The 21,600-nt window shown below is 59.5% G+C and overlaps 1 protein-coding gene across 3 annotated transcripts in view; it reads right to left on the bottom strand.

Moving 5' to 3' along the window:
* The window catches only part of DPP6 (dipeptidyl peptidase like 6), a 431,250-nt gene that overhangs the window by 45,640 nt on the left and 364,010 nt on the right, over nt 1-21,600 (bottom strand). For all 3 annotated transcript variants that reach the window (XM_084897509.1, XM_084897508.1, XM_084897510.1), the window contains exons 8-9: nt 12,283-12,403; nt 246-400 (exon numbers count right to left, since the gene is read on the bottom strand). In XM_084897509.1, the coding sequence (XP_084753635.1) occupies nt 246-400; nt 12,283-12,403 (276 nt within the window). The remainder of the gene's footprint in view (nt 1-245; nt 401-12,282; nt 12,404-21,600) is intronic.

Raw genomic sequence — 21,600 nt, 5'->3', positions numbered from 1 at the left:
CTGAGGGGGTGTCTGTGGTGTGAGGGTTCGTCACCTGGAATGAAGCTTAGACACAAGGCTAACACAGTTCAATTGTTTAAAATAAAGTAGCTTCGCCAACAAACTGAACTCAGCTCGCCACGTAGGGGAAGGAATTCAGCCTGCCTCTGACTGTGTGCTCCTCACCGGGCTGTGTGCCCAGCCCCACCGTGGGGTGGCTGGCTGGGGGCCGAGGGGGCAGTTCGTCGCCGTGGCGTCTCACCTACCTTGGGGTAGTGGTAGAGCTTCCCCGTGGGGTACACGGCACCCGTGTAGGCTGGGAGCTCCATGACGGGCACGCGGGAGTCATTGATGGTGGCGTAGGCGAGCCTCGTGCCGTCCGGAGACCACCAGTGGGCGATGTGGGTCTTCAAGATCTCCTCTAAGGGGGACAGAGATGCCAACAGTCAGCACGCGAAGCAGGGCCACTGTGAGCAGGCACGGCCACGAGCTGCCAGGACATGTGAGGCCCGACACTGCGCCTCCACCCTCTGCGAGGTCCCCGGTCCTGCATTTGCCCCCATCCACAGGGCTCATACCACCAACCTGCCCATCGGGGCCCGGCTGGGCCGAAGCTGACCCCGGGACCCGGCACACAGACGTGAGCCCCTGAGCCTAACAAGCGCTCTTTGAGCTGGATTCCTATTTGCTGAGGGGGTGGATCTGAACAGAACCCCCTCAGAAGGAAGTCCGTTCACGCTGACGCAGGCACGGCCAGGCCAACCCACGTGAGAGAGCTGGCTGCGCTGGAGGCTGAGCCCAGGACACCCAGCCCAGCTCCAGGGGACGCTTAGGGGTTCATGCCCACTGCATACACACTGTGTGGATGTCATGTGTACACTGTATATATACCAAGTGGATATCATGTGTATGCTGTGTGTATACTGTGTGCCTATTATGTGTACACTGTGTGGATACCATGTGTATTCTGTATGCATACTCTGTGTGAACTGTGCATATCCTGAGTGTATACCGTGTGCATTCTATGTGTATACTATATGTATCCTGTATGTATCATCTATGTATATTGTGTACTGGTATATCCTGTGTATATACTGAATGTATACTCCTTGTACACTGTGTATATCCTGTGCATATATCATATGTAACCTGTGTGTACATTGTATGCATACTGTGCATATCCTGTGTATATTGTGTGTATACCATGTATATACTGTGTGAATACTATAAATATACTTTGTGTATACTTTGTACATCCTGTGTGTATACCATGTGTATACGGTATGTATGCTCTGTTCATTCTGCATATATCCTATGTCATAGTGTGTGTGTCCTGTGTGTATACCATGTGCATGTATATGTTGTATGTATTGTGTGTATCCTCTGTGTATCATGTATATAACATGTGTATCCTGTGTGTTTGTAACTCTGTGTATACTGTGTGCATACTGTGTATATCCTGTGTGTATAATGTGTGTGTCCTATGTGTATGTATGCACTGTATATATTGTAGGCATCCTGTGTATATCATGTGTATCCTGTATGCATACTCTGTGCATATTGTGTATATAATGTGTGTATACCATGTTTATATTGTGTATACCCTTATTCATGCATACACACAGACTCCCTCGTGCACAGCCATGCTAGTGTGCCCCTCGCCTTTGAAGGCAAAAAACAAAATGGTCCATTTCCACCAGAACTGAGACAGACGCTGAGTGTGAGATTTCCACCAGAAACGCCGGTATCCCACCTTCCCCCAGCATCTTGGCTACGAGATGAGCTTTGTAGGACTGAGAGTGATTCCAGGGAGAACAGTTCTGCTGTGTTTTTTAAGCTGAGAGAACACACCTCCCAGCAGCAGGTCAGAGTCCTGGGGCCAGCGGCTCCGCTGGTCCTGGTCTCGGGACCCTTTCGCGTGCACGGTCTGTGCACCAAGTACACTCCCTCCCTCCAGGCTCATTTAGAGATAGTGACCAATGTAATCCCACAAGCACATAGTGGGAGGCCCATTCTGTGGCAGGAGAGTGGGAAGGCAGCGGAACTCCTTCACAAGTGAACAAAGGAACTGAGGGAAATAATTAAACAAGGTCAAACCGTCTGAGCAGGTTACAGCCAGCTAGTGAATCCCAGTTTCTGTCTTCCCCAGGCAAGGACTCTTGGGAGCCAGTGGGTTACACACTCCAGACTGTCCGGGGCAGACCGGTCTGGTCCAGTCCCCCTTTAATGGCGGCCTCTCGATGTGCACATCTTGGTGAAGCAGCGTACCGGAGGCCACGGCTGGAGAGCCAGTGAACACCCTGCCCAGCCCCCCTGCAGGTTCCGAAGGTTCCACTGGCCGCAGGAAGAGAAAGAGCCTCAGACAAGGACCTGGCGCCTCTAGCTGAGCACACCCACGCCTTGTCACGCTGCTGCTTTTCTCCCAGAGCGCGGGGACCCCACGAGACTGGCAGCCAGGGGAGCATCAGGCAGTGGCGGTTTGTCCCAGGCTCAGCTGCACCCACCTCCAGGGCCCCTTGCTCTCTGACTCTCTGCTGTTGCTTCTTCTGCCTGAGCTCTTCCCTGCCTCACTGTCCCAGCTTTAATAAACAACCCTCCTGGCTCAAGTTGTCAGATCTTTCCTGCATGAAGTCAAGGACGCACACAGGGCAGGCAGGCCGGGCCCGGGCGGTCCGGGAACAATCCCAGGGACTGACATTGGGCGTTTATTGTGGTGAACCAGCTCCGTGCGCCCCTAGTGACAGAACGGCCACTGAGGGACTGACCTCATGCTAAGAAAGCAGAGTGGGTGCCAGGACCACGGCCGCACAACCGGAACAAGCCACAGGGGAAGGGGGCAGGCAGCGGGGGGAGGCCTGGCCGCTTGGCGGGCCTTGACCTCACAGGGACCAGGGGGCTCGGGTGGCTGAGGCTCTGGGCCATGTTGGGAGGCCCTGCTGCTGTTCTTCCTCCCGGCCAGAGGTAGACTGGGGACCTGACTGAGGGGTGGTGTGTCCTGCGTCACGGCCGTGTGAGAGCGTCTGTCATTGGAGAGACTTCTCAGTGGGGTCCTGTGTGCTGTGGGACCAGCAGCCGAGCAGCCAGGAGTTAGACCCTCGTTCCGTCACCGTCCCGGATACTTCCTCCCCGCCTGAGCCGGGCCTCCGGGCTGCCGGCAGCCTGCAGGGGCCCACCCAGCAGCACCGGCTTGCAGCCACACAGGTGACTGTCACTGCTCAGGAGAGTCCCGTCCACCGCGGGAACCTCGCTGTGCCGCTGCCCACCCGTACCCAGGTGTGGGCACACTGCTCAGGGAACATGGCTTCCCAGCCACTTCCCTTCCTCCCGGACCCCTGATGGAGCCCCCCTGTCCCCCGAGGGGCCACCTACAATAAGTACTCCTCTGAGTGGGGCCCAGAGAACCCCAGGGAAGCCTGGGGACGAAGCTTTTGGTAGCGGTGCCCCGCCCCTCCTCCACCCAGAGCCACCAGGATTGGTTAGGGTCAGGGAGGGCACGCCCCTCTTCTGCCAAAGCCCTGTGGGTGGCTTTGGGGTGCATCTGGTTAAGGACGAGTCAGGAGGCCCAGAAGGCTGGGGGAGAAGATGCTTGATGTCTCTGAGGGCCACACCCAGGTTCCCGGAACACAGGCCGCGCACGGGACGAAGTCTGGCTGCAGAGAAACCCCAGCTGGTTAGGGACGCACAGACAGGACTGGAAGGGAAACGCAGCTGTGAAGGGCGTCGGTGGCTGCCCCCGTGTAGGCACACCTCATTCCTCTGGGCGAGGACAGGAGAGGGGAGCCACAGAGCGAATCCTCACAGGCCTCCCTGCCTCCTGGCCACACACTCTGCTGGGCCGGCTCAGCCCCGGAGCGGCAGACACCGCGGCTGCCTCTCTGGTCCCTGAACTGCCAGAGGTCAAGGACGGCACGACGCTGGGCTGACCACACGCAGAATTCCTGTTGCCGTCTCGCCTGCTGTTCTACACTGAGTCCCCTCCCCTGTCGTCGGCAGGCCCCGCACGCCCTGCACCTGGGCGGCCGGTCAGGAACTCTGGCCCAGACACGCGCTGCGATGCAGCCTTAGGCAAGTGGCTTAGCTTTTTGGTGCCTCAGTTTCCCCATCTGTGAGATGGGGATGACAGTATGGACCTTGCTGGGCTGTGGCTGAGAGCTATGTAGTCATCACACATGAACACACGCGTGCCTGTGCTCTGTACATGCCGGAACCTCTCATCACCACGCCTGGGGGCAGCTGGGGTCCGCAGATTGGCAGTCACCGGAGGGGACAGAGACACTCCCTGGAGCTCGGACCCAGGGCCGTGGTGGCCAAGAGGGAGTCACGCCCTGTGCTGTCTCAGTCCAGAGAGCCTCACCCCGAGCCTCGCGGGCCTCCCCCTGGGGGTCTGGAGGCGGAGGAGAGAAACAGGGCAATGGCACGTTCCCTCTGGGCCCCGAGGATCCCGGTGCCTCGGCAAGGAGCCCCCAGCCTCCGGGATCAGACAGGAAGCATTGCGGGCCGTAGTCCGTTTGGAAAGCATCCGCGAAAGTTCCATTGTTTTTGTGAGCACACTCCCCCACTCAGCCCTCCTTGCCTCCTGCCTCCCAGGCCTCAGCTGAGGGCAGGGGTACTGACTTAGGAGGAAGGGAGGGAGAGAGGGAGACATTTAAGGTCTGCCCTCACCTCCCCACCACGCCCCCACACCCCCACCCGCCACTGCCGCCCTGGACAGGACAAGGTCTCACCCGCAGCCTGGGAGGGTGCCTGCCCGGGAGGGAGTTCAACTGCCAGCCACCTGGCTTTTCTGTTTTTGAATTTACCTTTATCGTGGAAGGCCTTACAGATGTCCCCTTTTCCCTCCGCTGACCCGCCACCTGCCCCTGGCTGCCCCAGCTCAGGGCCACCTTCACTTCTGATCATCAGAGCTGGTGAGAATGGAATTAGGAGGGTGGGGCAAAATGCTGGCTCACACTCGGGAACCGCACGGTGAATCCCTGGTGGAAAGCACTTGGCTGTGACCACCCCCCGTGGCCACAGGTCCTGTCCCTCCTCCGGGTGGGTGAGCCCCAGCAGCTCCTCTGAACCACAGCCCACCCAGGCGGCTGCCGCGTCACCTTTACGTCCCCGCCCCCACCCCCCGGAAGGAGTGGACTGTGGAAAGGCTAGCCAAGAAGACATTGTCTACACCAGATCATCCATCCAATACTGCCCTCCACGGCCGCCGTGTGAGGCTAGGGACAGCCTGCCTTTGTGCCCTGATCCCACCTCGCAGAGTTTTACATTCAGCTCCTAAAACGTCCAATTTACAGAAAGGAGACAAGCCCGCCACAATACTCTGACTCGGCATTAATTAATAACCTATTCAGGGATTAGTTTAGTGTCTTAGTAACATGTGTAATCAACCCCGTAGTGCTTTCTGCTTCCCGCAGACCGTTCTCCTTTCTGCCTGGCATTGCGCCAAAGCTGCTCATCGTGAAAGTTAAAATGATTGCAACTCTGAAACTGGAATTTTAATTGGAGAGCGACTGAGCCACCGGGAGAAACAAGCCTGTCTCCGCAGGGTTTCTTTAGAGTGCTGGCTTCGTGTCCTTTCTGAAAGCCAGCCTCCTCGCCAGGAAGCAGAGGATGCTGGGAATTACATGGAAGCCTGTACAGGCGTTAAGTTCCATTTCTTAAATGACATACATGGTGGGCGAGCACCCCGGAAGCCGGTAACAGCTGCCCCAGGGCCTCCGGGAGGTCACCTCCCGCAGGAGCCGCTCCGCACGGCTCTCGGAGCGTCAGTGAGAACGCATGTGAGACAGTGTGTGTCGAAGGCGTGTGCCTCGGCAGGACTCGGGCTCCCAGGGTCTGTCTTTGGAAGAAGGGAGCCCACTGTAAGTCACAAACCACCCCCAGAAACCGTCTCTTCTCAACTGGATCCCGTTGCCCAGTCCTGTTTGTCCTGTTGTTTGGCCTCCACACCCTGACGGCAGGGGCAGCTCTGGTTCTGTGTGAGGGGAGGGCTGCGTGCGGGGTGTCTGCTGTCTGCGGGGTGCGGGCGGAGAGGCCGCAGGAACTCAGACGGCAGAGCGGGCAGCCCCGAGCTCAGGCTGAGTTATTCCAAGAGCCTGTCCCAGCGGGCGTCCTGAGTTCCTGGGGGAGCAGCCAGGGCCTCGGACTGGACATGGCTACAGAGGCGAGTCACTGTGCATGGGGTGTGAGCTTTATCCGCTCCCAGTCCGCACGCCCCTGAGTGGGCAGCCTTCTCACACACAGGTGAAGGTGGCTGGCTGGGCAGAGCCACGCCTTTCCTTTGAGAAGAGCTGGTGGCGCGGGGGTGGCAATGTGAGGTTTGAAGGCAGGCCCTCCCTGGCTCAGTGGGGGGTCTCTGCTGTCAAGTACAGCAAAGCCCTGGCCAGCGGGGCTCAGTGAATAGAGCGTTGGCCCTCAGACTGAAGGGTTCCAAGTTCAATTCCGAGATACACATCGGAACAGAACACAGACAGCAAGACATGCCCCAGTTGCAGGCTCAGTCATGCAGGAGGCAGCCAATCTACGGTATGTGTCTCTCTCACATCAATGTTTCTCTCTCTTCCCCTCCCTTCAACTCTTTAAAAATCAGTGAGAAAGAATACCCTCCGGTGAGGGTAACGCACACACAGATGGAGGGTTAACACACAGACACACACACACACACCCACACACACACACACGGAGAGATACCAGTGCCTCCCGGGACCTTGGATTAGGAACATGACCAAGTCCCCGCGCCACCCATTCATTCCCGTTGTGCGGCCTGAGCACCGGACTCTTAGGGGGACTTGGCACTCACAGAGGCTGGTGGAGGTTTGGAGTCTGGGTGGGACCCAGAGGCAGAGGTGAAGCCTGGATGGGAAGGGGGCCGGCTGCTTCCAGGGGCGACGCTCAGCTCAGCTCCTTTGGACATAATCAGGGGCCGTGCCCCACCTCCAGCAGGCGCCCCCACAGCCCCGGCCTCCAGCACAGGCCTCTGGCACAGCCCCCCACAGCCCCCCACAGCCCTGGCCTCCAGCACGGCCCCCCACAGCCCCCCATAGCCCCAGCCTCCAGCACGGCCCTCCACAGCCCCCCGCAGCCCCGGCCTCCGGCACAGCCTCTCACAGCCCCGGCCTCCAGCACAGGCCTCTGGCACAGACCCCCACAGCCCCCCACAGCCCTGGCCTCCAGCACGGCCCCCCATAGCCCCCCACAGCCCCGGCCTCCAGCAGGCACCCGACACACGGCCTGAATGGAACTAAACTGACATGACAACAGCCAAGGTGGAAGCCCACTCGCCATCCACACCACCCACTGTCTCCCTCGCCTTTGACGTGTTCCTGACAGACAGGCCGCAGGATGCACCTGTGCTCCCTCAAGTCCCCGGCTCACAGGCCCAGACGGTGCCACCTTGTCCTGGGACGGCCGGGGGCAGCCCTTAACCGGGCACCGCCCTTCTGAAGCGACGAGCACCAGGGAAGGCGGGAAGGCCCCAGTTCAACAGAGCCTCCGCCTCTTCGGGCCCTCCCCACACCGGCCCGCGGTTCCTCCCTCCTCCTCTCTCCGTGGTGGATGCTGCCGAAGTGAGGACTCTCAGCCAGCCCCGTGTCCTCCGAGCTCCCCCACAGGCTCCGGGGCCGGCCGGGCCCCTTCTCCGCCCGCTCCTGTGAGCCATTCACAGAGGAGACAGCGGTGGATGTCTCCCAAGGCCCAGGACATTGGGAACGTGCTCACAGGACGGGTCAGAGCCGCGCTCCGTGTCATGCCCACTCCAGCTATGAGGAGGTTGGACTGGAGACGTCGACAGGAGCCCGGCCACTGACCAGGAGCCCGGGACCCAGGGGCAGAGCCTGGCTCAGGCTCCGGATTCCTGGTTCGCTGCCATTCCCAGGACAGGGTGGCCTGGCCAACCAGGAAACTGGGTGCGGCCAGGCCCAGCTATGCTCCCCGCAATCCGGCAGCTCCGGCCACTGCTGAATCTGCCCGAGTGACATCCATACGCCCACTGCCACCTTTTAATGAGGCGGGGTGCACATGGGAACAGAATGCAGACAGCGAGACGGGCTGGGGCTGTCCTGAATGGAGTGGCCTGTGGCGTCGGACAGCGCAGCTCCCCACACCCCGGGGCCACGCACACTGGAGAGAACCAACAGCCCCAAAACTGTGCATCCCGGGAAACTGCAGAGGACACAAATGGCCGACCTGGTGGATCGGTATTGGAAAGAAATCGCTCTAAATGCAGAAAACCTGGTTTGTTCCCACTTGCATCTGCTGCCTTTTTCTGCCACTACATATCGTATCTGAGGTGCGGAGAGCAGGATCAAATGGGTGAGGGGGGAGGGCACCAAGAAAGAAACTGGCGGGGCTTCAGCCAGGAGGCCAAAGGGCGGCTGCCTTGGATGCGGGCAGCTCCCTCGCCGGCCAGCGCTGTGATCTGCACAGCATTCACCTGTCCGCTACCTTTAAGAGGACCTGCCAGTTCGACAAACCCTCACCGAGCTCAGAACCATGTGCTCGGCCACCACCAGGGGGCAGCGTGCTCCTGCAGCCAGCATGCAGTCCCTCCAGGCGCTGGGAGCTGACATGCTGCCCAATGGCTGCTGTTACTTGTACGCTGCGGATGGAAGACAGCAGGTGCTTCTCTGGGTGGAGACCTGTAGCGGGACTCTCCAAGAGGCTGCTCCTGGGGGTGGGCGGCCCCAGGCCTTCGGTGGTGCCCAGCTAACCGGGCCCGTGCGGACCCACGGGGAGGACCAAGGAGGGGCGGATGGCTCCCCGCAAAGCCACTTGGGACTCAAGGGCAACTCAACCACATGCCAATCAGGAGGCAGGTCACCTGTTCCCTGACGTGAAGGACAGCAATGCTGCCGGAGACAGCAACGTGGTGGGCAGAGTACTTAGTCCTCAAACTGGTTACGGTGAGCTTTGGGCAGCTGAGCTGAAATCGGTTTCCCGAGTCTGTCTCTGACCTCTGCCTGTGCCCTTCTACTCTCTCTGCCCCTTGCCCTGTCTCTTCCTGTGCGTCTTGCTTTGACTCTCTGTCTTTGTCCCTGTTTCTCTCGCTCTCTGACACACATGCGCGCGCGTGCGAGCGCGCACACACACACATACACACTCTCGAATGCACACGCCCTCCCCATCACTGGCTGAGCACCCTGTGTTTCAGTGTTCCCTGTGCTGGGAGGTCTCGGGCGGAGCAATCAGCTCCTTTCCCCGTCCTGGCACCCTGAGTCAGGGTCTATGAAGGATCCCCTGGTTTCAATCCCCCTTTCAGCTTCCTTTCCCCTTAAAGATGATTCCTCCTGACTCAGTACACCGCTCCAGTGAAACAAAGGCCCTTCTGTAAGACCCAGCGCAGAGGGCGCGCCCCACCCCACCAGGTCCTGGAGGCGCAGGCAGAGGAACCAGGGACAGCAGCCTGCCCCCCGGGCCTGCAGACTCAGCCATGACAGCTCACCACGCCCCACTCCTGGCTTCCCTGGCTTCGAACCGCACCACCACCCACAGCACGCCGGGTCCCGGAGAGCCCACGGACCGTAACTCAGCTCAGGAGGAAAGGGTTTGGGGAGGATGGCCAGGAGCTGGGTCTGTTCTTATGTGCGTCCCAGAGACTCGAGATGCCCCCACTCTCACCTGAGCCCCCTGCATGCAGGGGCGGGGTGGGAGGCCAGGACGGGCAGCAGTGGATGTTGGCTGATGTGGGCGGCTGCATGCCCACCTCCGAGCCCTGGTAGACGGGTGGGAAGCCCGAGACGTTCCCAGCCTTCCTGGTGTGTCACATCCCCAGGGATGTGATGACTCGGCGGGATGGGTGGGAGGAGTGGGGGGGGGGGTTGCCATGGACTTTGTCTTCACTTTCTCCTGGTTGTGCTGTGAGCCTGAGATGGGACAGCTGTGTCGGGCCACACTCCTGGCCTTCCCGCCACCACGCTGCCACGCTGCCACACTGCCATGCTGGAGCTGGGGGAGCCTGGACACGCGCTGGCCCCTCTTGAGGGGATACTTAAAGCCTGAGCTCTCGGGCAGCTGGGTTATGCTTGCTCGGTTTTCTATAGCCCAGTGAAGCACCCCAACTTCTCTTTCAGGTAATTGTCAGCAACACAGCAGTAAATATCAACCCAAAGCAGATTACTATTGTAGATCATGCAGGGAGAACAAAGGGTAAAATATTTTACTGCAGCAGTGTTTGACTATATTCTGTGCATTGAGAAAACCTAAAGTCATTTTCAAGGTCCACCATTTCTTACTTTTTTTCAGTTGGGTCAAGTTTCCAAGCTTTCTAAATCTCCATTTTCCGGCTAATGAAAAGAAAATAGGATTCCACCAACTCTCCTATCTACCTAATTCAGGACTTCTGTGAGGATCAAATGAGATGAGGCACATGAAAATGCTTCACAGACTTTTGGTTAATGTGTAAAATGTTTGCACCTGGCTATAAAGCAAGTCATGTTTCTGGGCTAAGAAACTCCAAGGAGGCTAGTTGCTAGGAGGAAGATGGCCGTTGCTACTTGATATCATTACCTGGCACCTACAGGGACCATTTCCAGGCTGGCTATGGGGTCTTGGCAGGTTTGGCTGTGATTTGGTCGGCTGTCATTCCGGGGTGGTGGCAGGGCCTGTGTCCCACGTGAGGGAAGCCGAGAGTTGCCTTGTTGGCCAAGTCTGTGCTGCTGTTTCTCTGTAAATAGCAAGTGTGCATCATGGCAGTTCCTGAATTGAGCGTCTACCTTCTGGTGGTCAGTGTGCACCAGAGTGACTGGTCGGACAGTGGAAAGGATACTAGCATATTAGCCACATATATATATATATATATATATTGTAGTAAACCTAGAGGCCAAGCCCTGGAAGCCACACTTTAGTGTTTTCAGCAACTTTCACGGGGAAGCTGTCTCTGGTGACAGCTTGCGGACCGCACCACGAAAGGTGGAGGGGGGAAGAGATGATTTCTGTGCTTGATGACAGCCAGAGCCCCCTCGGCTCAGACCGCATGGTGGCCACGTGAGGGCAGGTGAGCAGCATGAGCCACACTGCAGGCCAGCGGGTGCGTGGTTCCAGGCTCACACCTGGGTTTATGGGAAGACAATTGTCCAGAACATGAACAGTGTGACCCCTAAGGCCGCGCCCATAACCTCAGGGACCACGGGTGATGACCTAACTCCCCTGGGCTCAGCCGCCACGTGTCATCACAGTCATCACCGGCTGTGAGGAGGGGCAGTAGCAGCCTGAGCCCCACGGATGGTGCTCATGGGGCCTTTGGCGGAGGGTGACCTCCCCACAAGGGGGTGCGGAAAACAGGCGTGCCTCTCCCCACCAAGTGAGGACCAGGAGGAGACCCTTCACCAGGCACCGCCTCACAGCACCGCAACCTGGACCAGCAGCCTCCAGCGCTGTGAGAACCGGTGAGGCGCTCAGGCACCGTCAGCGATGCCGTCACAGCATCCATCCGTTACACACGCCCGAGGCAGAGGGTAAGTGAGGAAATCGCACAGGGCTCAGCATGGAGCCTGGCGAACAGCCAGCAGCACAGGGCGGGGCGGGGCGGGGCGGGGAGGGCCTCTGAGCGGGCGGCCACGTGCGGAGAGCAGAGCCCCGCACTGTGCTGGCTCGCTGTGGAACAGAGCCCACAGCTGGTCCTCAGGCCAGAGGAAACCAGGTGGAAGCATCCCACAAGGCAAGGACCCGGGACGGCAGCCACTCGGATCCGCTTCTTTCAGAAGCGTAACCGGTTACTCCTTCCAACGCTGCCCACTGGGCAGAGAGGCACTCCGCCTCTCGGAGCGTTGGAAACCTGTGCACAGCCCAGCGTCCCAGAGTCGCCTCAAGTACACTGTGCCTCCTAGACAGCGCCCCTGCCCATGAGCCGAAGAGCTTGGGTCGTGGGAAGCCCCACACCTGCCCCGTCTCCTGCCACTGCCTGACACTACCAGTCTGTTGTAATTAGCAGAACCTCAGAAGCTGGAGCTGGCTTTATAGTTAACGTGAAAGGAAATGCTACTAGCCACCACCAGGGGCAGTGGCGACTACAGTGACCACATGACCACAGCAACCACAATAACCATAGCAACCATGGCACCACATGACCACACAACTATGGAACCACATGACCACAGCAACCATGGCAACCATGGCACCACATGACCCTAGCAACCATAGCAACCGTGGAACCACACAACCATGGCAACCATGGAACCACATGACCACATAACCGTGGAACCACATGACCACACAACCATGGTAACCTCAGCAACCATGACAGCCATGGCACTCATGGAACCACTTGACCACAACGACCACACGACCCCACTCCTCGGCTGCTCGGCGGCTCACCTTCGTACAGCCAGTCGCTGAGGCCGTTGTAGATGACGTCCTCCTTCCCCGTGGAGACCACGCGGATGGCCTGCTTCCCCACGTGAGCGCAGTAGTAGATGTTGTTCTCAAAGATGAATATCTGGTTTGGGAAGACAAAACACAGCGTTAACCCAGGAGGTGGCCCTGGGGAGGCTGCCCTTAAAAAGCCTGAACCAGCGTGTGGTTTCCGGTTTCCTGGGCATTTATCTGGCAAACCCGTCGTCTCAGAACCCGTGGCTCACTCGCAGCAGGAAGAACCTGCGTTTCAGGTGAATCGGGACTCGAACTTCTCACAGAAGCGACATAGCACACCCACCGTTCTCATTCTCCAGGATGGCAGCCTGTCGCCTGAGGCTTAGGTACATTGACAACAGCGCATCGAGTGTCTTAGCAGTCACCTTTCCCTGACATGACCGGGGCTGAGGAAGGAAACCGGGGTCTACACTCTTCACACTCAGCAGCACTGCTCAGTGGCCCGGCTCTGTGCACAGTGACCGATGAGAGAGACGCGACAGCTTGCATTCTACCCACAACCTGTGAGAAAGATGAACTGAAGGAATGGGGCCTGGGAACATAACACAGGGCTCCGAGCTTAGGCCAAAGGACAGGAAAGGATCCCTGAGAGAGAGACTGAGCAAACTTAACTGTGGAAAATATACATGACATTTTATCATTTTAACCGTTCCCCATTCGGTGCTGTCGGTGCATCCACATTGCTGCCTGGCCACCAGCACCGTCTCAGACCTCGTCCTCATCCCCAGATGAAACCCCGTCCCCAGGAAACCCCAGCCCCTTCCCCTCCAGCTCCCGGGCCCCACCAGCTCCCTGTGGCCGTGGCTCTGTGGCGGGGACCTGTGTGAATGGAGCGCACAGCACTGTCCTCTCCTGGCTGCCCTGCACCCACGTCCTCAGGCCCGTGGTGGAGAGGGGTCAGAGGCCAGTGATGTTAAGCTGGGACCTGCATGAGCAGCAGGTGGAGAGGGGCTGGGAAGGTAGATCCCACAGAAGAAAGTGCTGGAGAGAAAAGCAGAGGTGGGCGTGGGCGTTACTATAATTTTTATTATATAGATTTTTTGTTTTTTGTTTAATGTCTTCAGTGTATTCACACAGCCCTGCAACTCTTCTCTCCACTGACAGCTGTCAGTCTGTTCTCTGTGTCTGTGAATCTATTTCTATTTTGTTTGCCTGTTTTTATTATGTTCCCCATGTGAGTGAAATCCCTTGTACTTGTCTTTCTGCCAGTGGCTTATTTCACATGGTTTTGATTCACCAAGCCCAAAGCCTGCCCTCGCTCCCAGGCATCACAAGGACCCCAGGCGCCAGAGCCCTGTCTCTAGATTTTGCAACCTGGTGAGGGAGCAAAATTCTGACCCGAGGTCCATGTGCCCTTGGGCCGTGCTGCTTCTGTAACGGTCACCGCCAGGCCCTCGGTGAGGCCTGGTAGAACCCCAAGGTAGAATCTCCTGCAGCAGGGAACACAACACCTGGTTCAGGGCCGCGTGCCCGGTCGCAGCCATCGCGTGGCCCCAGATGTTCCGTCTCCCTTGCTCTGGGAGCCTGGCACAGCAGCCAACCTCTGAGGCGTGCAGGTGGATGAGGAGAACTGGGGGTGCATCTATGGCTGTGGCTCCCCAGGGCTTGTCTCCTCGCTGGCGCTTTCTGGGGGTCCCAGAGGCTATGCCCTGGGCTTGGGAAAGCACAGGCAGGTAGATGCCATGCCCACCTCTGGGGCCCTCTGCCCAGCTGTCCCAGGCAGTGGGCTGGGAGGACTGGCTGGTGGCCGTCGGGCAGTGGGCTGGGTGGACTGGCTGCATGGCTGTCCAGGCAGTGGGCTGGGAGGACTGGCTGGTGGCTGTCCGGGCAGTGGGCTGGGCGGACTGGCTGGTGGCCATCGGGCAGTGGGCTGGGCGGACTGGCTGGTGGCCGTCGGGCAGTGGGCTGGGCGGACTGGCTGGTGGCTGTCCGGGCAGTGGGCTGGGCGGACTGGCTGGTGGCTGTCCGGGCAGTGGGCTGGGCGGACTGGCTGGTGGCCGCTGGGCAGTGGGCTGGGAGGACTGGCTGGTGGCCGCTGGGCAGTGGGCTGGGCGGACTGTCTGGTGGCTGTCCGGGCAGTGGGCTGGGAGGACTGTCTGGTGGCTGTCTGGGCAGTGGGCTGGGCGGACTGTCTGGTGGCTATCCGGGCAGTGGGCTGGGAGGACTGGCTGGTGGCTGTCCGGGCAGTGGGCTGGGCGGACTGTCTGGTGGCTGTCCGGGCAGTGGGCTGGGCGGACTGTCTGGTGGCTGTCCGGGCAGTGGGCTGGGAGGACTGTCTGGTGGCTGTCTGGGCAGTGGGCTGGGCGGACTGTCTGGTGGCTGTCCGGGCAGTGGGCTGGGCGGACTGTCTGGTGGCTGTCCGGGCAGTGGGCTGGGCGGACTGGCTGGTGGCCATCGGGCAGTGGGCTGGGCGGACTGGCTGGTGGCCGTCGGGCAGTGGGCTGGGAGGACTGTCTGGTGGCTGTCCGGGCAGTGGGCTGGGCGGACTGTCTGGTGGCTATCCGGGCAGTGGGCTGGGAGGACTGTCTGGTGGCTATCCGGGCAGTGGGCTGGGCGGACTGGCTGGTGGCCGTCGGGCAGTGGGCTGGGAGGACTGTCTGGTGGCCGTCGGGCAGTGGGCTGGGCGGACTGTCTGGTGGTTGTCCGGGCAGTGGGCTGGGCGGACTGTCTGGTGGCTGTCCGGGCAGTGGGCTGGGCGGACTGTCTGGTGGCTGTCCGGGCAGTGGGCTGGGAGGACTGTCTGGTGGCCGCTGGGCAGTGGGCTGGGAGGACTGGCTGGTGGCCGCTGGGTAGTGGGCTGGGAGGACTGGCTGGTGGCTGTCCGGGCAGTGGGCTGGGCAGATGGCTGGTGGCTGTCCGGGCAGTGGGCTGGGCAGATGGCTGGTGGCTGTCCGGGCAGTGGGCTGGGCAGATGGCTGGTGGCTGTCCGGGCAGTGGGCTGGGCGGACTGGCTGGTGGCTGTCCGGGCAGTGGGCTGGGAGGACTGGCTGGTGGCTGTCCGGGCAGTGGGCTGGGCGGACTGTCTGGTGGCTGTCCGGGCAGTGGGCTGGGCGGACTGTCTGGTGGCTGTCCGGGCAGTGGGCTGGGCGGACTGGCTGGTGGCTGTCCGGGCAGTGGGCTGGGCGGACTGGCTGGTGGCTGTCGGGCGGCTGCTGTGTGGATTCCTCGGGAGAGGCACCCCAGCCCCGTGCTGCATACGCTCCCCGTCCGTGTGCTCTGTCTTGGGGACGCTGAGGAGTTCAGAAGTGCTCTTGGTGGACAAGCCCCCGCGTGTTTGCCACAGCCCCTGCCCGGCGGGAATTCTGTCTTCATGGGAGTAAAGGTGCTACAGAGCCATTACAGGGGGAGGTGGCCAGCACCCAGGGGCACACAGGAGGGAGCACTGGGTTTCTTGGAGTAAAGCTGGCATGGAGCGTCCGCAGGGTGGCTGCCTCCGACATGGTGCCGGCCGCAGGGCGCCAGCTCTGCCAGCGAGGAGCCGCCGTCGCCACGGAACACGGGGACAGTAAAAGCCACAGCCCACCGGCCGCAGACAACACAGGACCAGGAAGGCACTTGCTGTGCTGATGGCTTCCTGTGCACACGTGCTGGTGGGTAAGGTATACAAATGGCGTTAATAAAATGAGGTCCAGTTCCACAGTTTCCATCAGAAATGCCTTCCCACACCTGAGCCTGCCTTTCAGGAAAGACCAGAGTTCATTTACCTGTATCTGGCTGTTCTGTTTCTGTTACCATAACAATGCCACTCTGTGCGTCTTTGAACACATATTTCTATGGATTTCAGAGAGGAAGGAAGCAAGAGATGGAAGCATCAATGGTGAGAGAGAATCTTCGATCGGCCGCCTCCTGCATGCCCCACACTGGGGACTGAGCCCACAACCAGGGCCTGTGCCCTGACAGGAATCGAACCGTGACCTCCTGGTTCATAGGTTGACGCTCAACCCCTGAGCCACCCTGCTCATCTTTTTATTCCGCGGTTAGTGCCAAGATTCATTGCTTGCCAAACGCCACATTCTGACTTGCCAAAAGCTGTGGTTCTGACCTTGTCTCAGGACCGTCCTGGGTGCTCTGCTCCCTCTCGGGGCCCTCCCTGTGCCTGTCGGTCATATGGGCACCCTCGCCTCAGTCTGAAAGCGGGTCCCTGGGTCAGTGGGTGATAACCACCCGTCCCAGACTAGAAGACCAGCGACCCACGCTGGGCATCCCCTGCTCCTCGGCAGTGAAGGCACCCCCAGCCTTCGACTCCCTCGCCCCTCTGCCAAGGCAGCACCCCCCCTCGCCTTCCCAGCCCTCCTGAGGGAGGGGCCTGTAGGACGGTGGGCAGTCCTCCTCCCAGGGCTGGGCTGAAGGGAGCTGTGGGCAGCCTCACCCTCACCCAATGTGGACGCCGGTCTGACCCTGGCCCTCGGCACAGCCGGCTGGGGCAGGGGGTGCGTGGCAGCCGTTCTGGCAGCGTGCCGAGGCTTTGGGTCGCAGGCCTGTGCAGCTTTGGGCTCAGCAGCCTGGACCTGGCACCACCTGGAGGAGCCACGGGGCGTCCTGAGACCTGCGTCCCCGCCCACCAGGGGGCGCGTGTAGGCTGGCAAAGCTCTGGCCTTGAAGAGCCAGGGCGGTGGTGGACATGCCTCCCACACCCACGTCCCCTTTCGCCCCTAGAGATGGAAACCAGAGCCTTCGGCACCACTAACTCCAACACCCACGCTGTGAGACTCGCAGCAAAAGGGTCCCCTTTCCTCTGCAGTCCCTGGGGGGAGGGGGAGGGCCCCTGCAGGCCTGGGGGCTCAGGCTGCCCAGGCCCCTCCCACGGCAGCATCGCCCTGTGCCAGCCTAGCTCTAGGCCTGAGTTGCCCGCCCCAGTCCCACCCCCTCCCTCCTCCGCAGCTGCGGGTCCTGTCTGATGGCACAGCCAAGGTCCTTTGGTTAAACAACATCAGTAAGGCCGTACAAACGCCGGTTATGCCCTCCTGTAGCCCCGGGGGCCGCTCTGACTCCGGGTCGGAGGAAAGCGAGGCCCAGGGAAGGTGAGTCAGCAGTCTGGCCCTGAACTGGGGTTGGGATGGTATACTGACCGGGCATTTTATCCCAACCCCAATTCATTTTATCCCAACCCCCAATTCAGGTGCCCAGTCCAGGGTCTGGCTCTGATGCCCGCCAGGCACCTCAGTGACCGTGTGGCTGCAGCCTCAGGGCTTTAGTCACAAACAACCCGGGCCCCTGTCACTGGGCATCCAAATGGGGACCCTGGCAGCGGACAGAGGCGCTCTTTGAATTTCCCAGGACGACAGGTGCAAATCTCGCAGCTCAGGGCTGGCCATGCCGGGCGTGCGGTCATGGTCATCCTTCCTCCCACGACCTGCTTTTAAGCCCCCGCTGCCGTGTGGGGCCTGGGGCCTGGGGCCCCTGCCAGTCGCAGGCCACGAGCCACCTGGGCAGAAGCTGCCTCCCATCCAGCTCACCCCGGCTCAGGGCACACACCTGCTCCATCGGCCACATCTGCCTAGCCCTGCGGATTAACGGGCGTGCCCGGCCTGGAGCACCTGGGTCTGGCCAGCCACCAGGGCCTGCCCCTGCCAGTGCTTCCTCAGGTCACTCAGGAGCGAAGGGCCCTCACTCAGGGGTAGGCTAGCGACCTCCCGAAGCCTGGCCGGTGCCCCCATTCAGTGCCGGGCTGCCCACGGCGGCCTGAGGTCCCCTGTCTCCTCCCCCTGCCGCCTGTCTGGCGGGCGGAGACCCCGCAGACAGGTGGGTAGGAACATCAGCCTTCCTTTCTCACAGTCTGGGGGTGGGAAGTCTGGGCCCTAGTGCCAGCACGTGGGTGTGGTGAGGCCACATCTGGGCTCACAGCCAATAGCCCGCCTAGTCTCTGCTCTTGGAAGGGCACTAATCCCATTCAGGAGGGCCACACCCTCCTGACCTAATCACCCACAGGCCGGCCTCCAGCGCCAGCACAGTGGGGTTGGGACTCGCCACGTGACTTTGGGGGACACACACAGTCCACAGTGAGGCTTCTGTCCTGCTCTGCAGAGCCCCCCACACCTCGCGGTGGTCTCGTCTCATTCATTCTCTCTCACTCACAAAGCACCGAGTCCCGCTGTGTGATTCAGTCGGCTATTTAATCTCTGCACTGCAGCCAGCACTTGGCTCATTTCCTTTGTTTTAAAAAACGGGAGATAAAACTTTCGTTTCTAAAATTCTGTAATAACTGCTTAGATTATGCCATACACCTATGTCCTGTCCAATAATGAATCCCCGAGACCACGATAACGTTCCCTCTGTCTTTATCTCGTACGAACACTGGCACAGCGCTGGGTGAGCATGGGCTTGTGCCGCTAGTGCGATGCGTCCGCGCTCTTGGTCCCCGACTGGTACCCTCACAGCCTTTCAGCTCCTGCCTCCTACCCTGCCCCTCGGAGCCCGAGCAGCAGGCCGCCTGGCCCCGTGGACCACCCAGGCCTGCGCAGCCCTGCCCTGAGCCTCCTGGGAGGGACGCTGTCCACTCAGACTGCAGCCCCCATGCAGGGAGCCCAGGGCAGCGAGCTGAGCCCCCAAAGTCCCCGTGCCTCCTCTCATTTCCAACCATTCCACTCCCTCTCTCCTCAATGCCACTGCTGACCATGGACCCAGAGGGTGTAGCCTTCTGAAATGTTGTCCAATGTGGCAAATCTCTGTGGTGTTTATAAGCATACTAGCAGCCCTGCCCACGAATCTGTGTGCCAGTAGGTCACTGCCGCTCAACCCCTCCATAGCTCGCTGCCCTGCCCCCTCCTGTAGCTCTCTGCTTCCCGCTTGTAGTTCACTGCCCCATCCTCCTGCAGATCCGTGACCCCGTCTTTATGTCTCAGGGCACAATGGGTTATTAGCACATTCCTGTCTTACTATATAGGATTAGGAGCAGGTAGGAACAGGTGACTTAACGGACTCACAAGGGGAGGTTAGGTGAGTGCTCAGGGATCCTGTGGGCGTATGCATGTGCATGCGTGTGCTTGGGGGAAGGGTGGAGATGTGTTGACTGGCAGATGAGGCCTAAGGACTGGGAGGCAAAGGAGGTGCCCCGTGCCCTCCAGCGTCATCCTCGAGAGTGGAGATTATGTCTATACGTCCCCATCTCCCCATCTTACACACATGCAAACATGAGCCTTCATGCCTGTATGTGCACACATATACGCACTACTGTGAATTCTGGGAGGGTGTTTTAGAAAAGTCCCTCTGTTTGTTTGCTCAGGTTTAGCCAGAACCTTCTACACTCATAGTAAGGCACAGGACTGTGACATGTCCCATGACAGGGTGCTCTGTGCCAGCGGCTGGGGAGAGGGATGCCAGGAGGTGCCCACCTATCTGATGTCGCAGGTCGAGTCTTGGCACTGACAGACGGACTTCTCTGAGGGACGGCGTGGTGCTCAGAGTGTGGCCATTGGCCGCCGCGCTCTGTCTGGTTCACAGAGGCCGGAGGCCGTGAGCCGCGCAGCCGGGCGCCCCTGGACGCGGGCCGGACGGGCAGGACGCCATGGGCTCAGCAGCCGGGTGGGGACTGCTTCGTGTGCAGCCGCGTCTGCTGCTCCGCACGAGGCTCGGGAACCAGTGCTCTCAGTTCCAGCAAAGTGAGCACGCGCATTAATGAGGCAAATCTCAAACGTCTTCGCTTGGAATGTCACTGCGTGCGGAGGGCGACCTGGGGGAGACTTAGGAGAGCTGACGGGGGCGCCTCCTCCCACCGGGCCCCCGTCTCCCTGGGACCAGCTGCTGCCCCGGTGAGGGCGGCTGCACAGCACTGGCATGAAACGCAGACACCATTGCTTCTCAGAGACTCTGGGGAGCCAAACCCCCGGTCTTTAACTCCTCAGAGACCTCCTGAGGGGCAGGGGCAGCCATTAGTAGAAAAACAGAGGAGAGAGAGAGTTCTTTTTAAAAAAGGTATTTTTCATTTTAATGTGTTTTTATTGGGTTTGAGAGAAAGGAACATGGATCAGTTGACTTCCACATGAACCCTGACCAGGGATCAAACCCTGAGGGACCCAAACCCGTGACCTTTCTGGGCATGAGACCACGCTGCATCTGCAGAGCCCATCCTGAGGAAACGGCCGCAGGAAGAAGTGAGAAGGGGGCATTGAGGTAACAAGCTTTCAACGCCCTGAACCCCGAACTCACCAGGCAAGTGCACCTCACGCAGAATCTGCAGCCACTCCTGGAACCACACGCATCGTAAGCAGAAAGCCCAGGTCCTCAAAGCCTGAAGAACCACCTGCGTGATGTGGCTCAGGGCTGAGCGATGGCCCTGCACCGAGAGGCCATGGGTTTGATTCCCGGTCAGGGCACAGGCTGGGGTTGAGGCTTTTGGCACCCAGAAGGGGGTGTGCAAGAGGCAGCCAATAGATGTTTATCTCTCTCTCTAAAATTAGTAAAAGCATATTTGAAAAATAAAAAAGAATGACCTCGTGCATCTTGCTGCTTTCCACCTGGCCTGGTGCTAAATGACTTCCTCTCCACGCACTGAACGTGTTTTCTGCACCGGAGGACAAACTTCAGAGACAAAGGCTGAGCCGGACGAGGAAGGGACATGGTGGGGATCCCCAGCCTGGACTAGGACAACAGCCAGTATTTGTTGCCTGCCAACCACGTGCCCTGTGCAGTCACCACGATGTGATTTATGATGAGAATCAGCCCCAGCGTGTACTAATTACAAGAGTTTTACCAAAAGCTTGGGGAGCTCAGCAGGTGACTCCCCCCAAACCTGAGTAGGACTGTTAGCTGCCAGACAGCTCAGGACGTTTATTGCCTCCTGTTGGCCAAGCACCTGAGCAGCTGTAGGCTATTCCCCAAACTGACAAGGTGTCTGTAAACCCTTTGAAACCCTACCCTTTGAAGTGTATATTTCCATCTCGCCTCGGGACAGATTGTGTTGAATAAAAGCACGAAGGAGGAGAGCCTTCTAGCTCCTTCAGCTGAATCTCCTCTGACCCCCAATGCCTCTCAAAACTATCCTTTGTCCACGGACTCCTCCTTAATCATCTATGCAGCCCTTTCTCCAGAATGCTGACCCCTTTGTAAGGCTGGGAAAAGGACCCTGGCAGATTTACTTGTCTGTTTCCTCAGATTCTCCCAAGAACCATTCAAACTAGGTCTCCTGGCCACCCTCCTGTCGTGGACGAGAAAGCTGACCCTGATGTTTCAAGGGCAGAAGAGCGAATAGGGTTGCCTGGCTCCAAAGTCTGTTTTTCCATTCTGCCATTTTCTCACCATCAGAGCCAAAGCTATTATATCCTGGCC

The sequence above is a fragment of the Pipistrellus hanaki genome (assembly GCF_964339955.1).
Source record: "Pipistrellus hanaki genome assembly, chromosome: 10".
In the NCBI taxonomy this organism is placed as follows: domain Eukaryota; kingdom Metazoa; phylum Chordata; class Mammalia; order Chiroptera; family Vespertilionidae; genus Pipistrellus; species Pipistrellus hanaki.
Note: the sequence above shows the minus strand (reverse complement) of the source record. Positions and strands in the feature narration are given on the sequence as shown.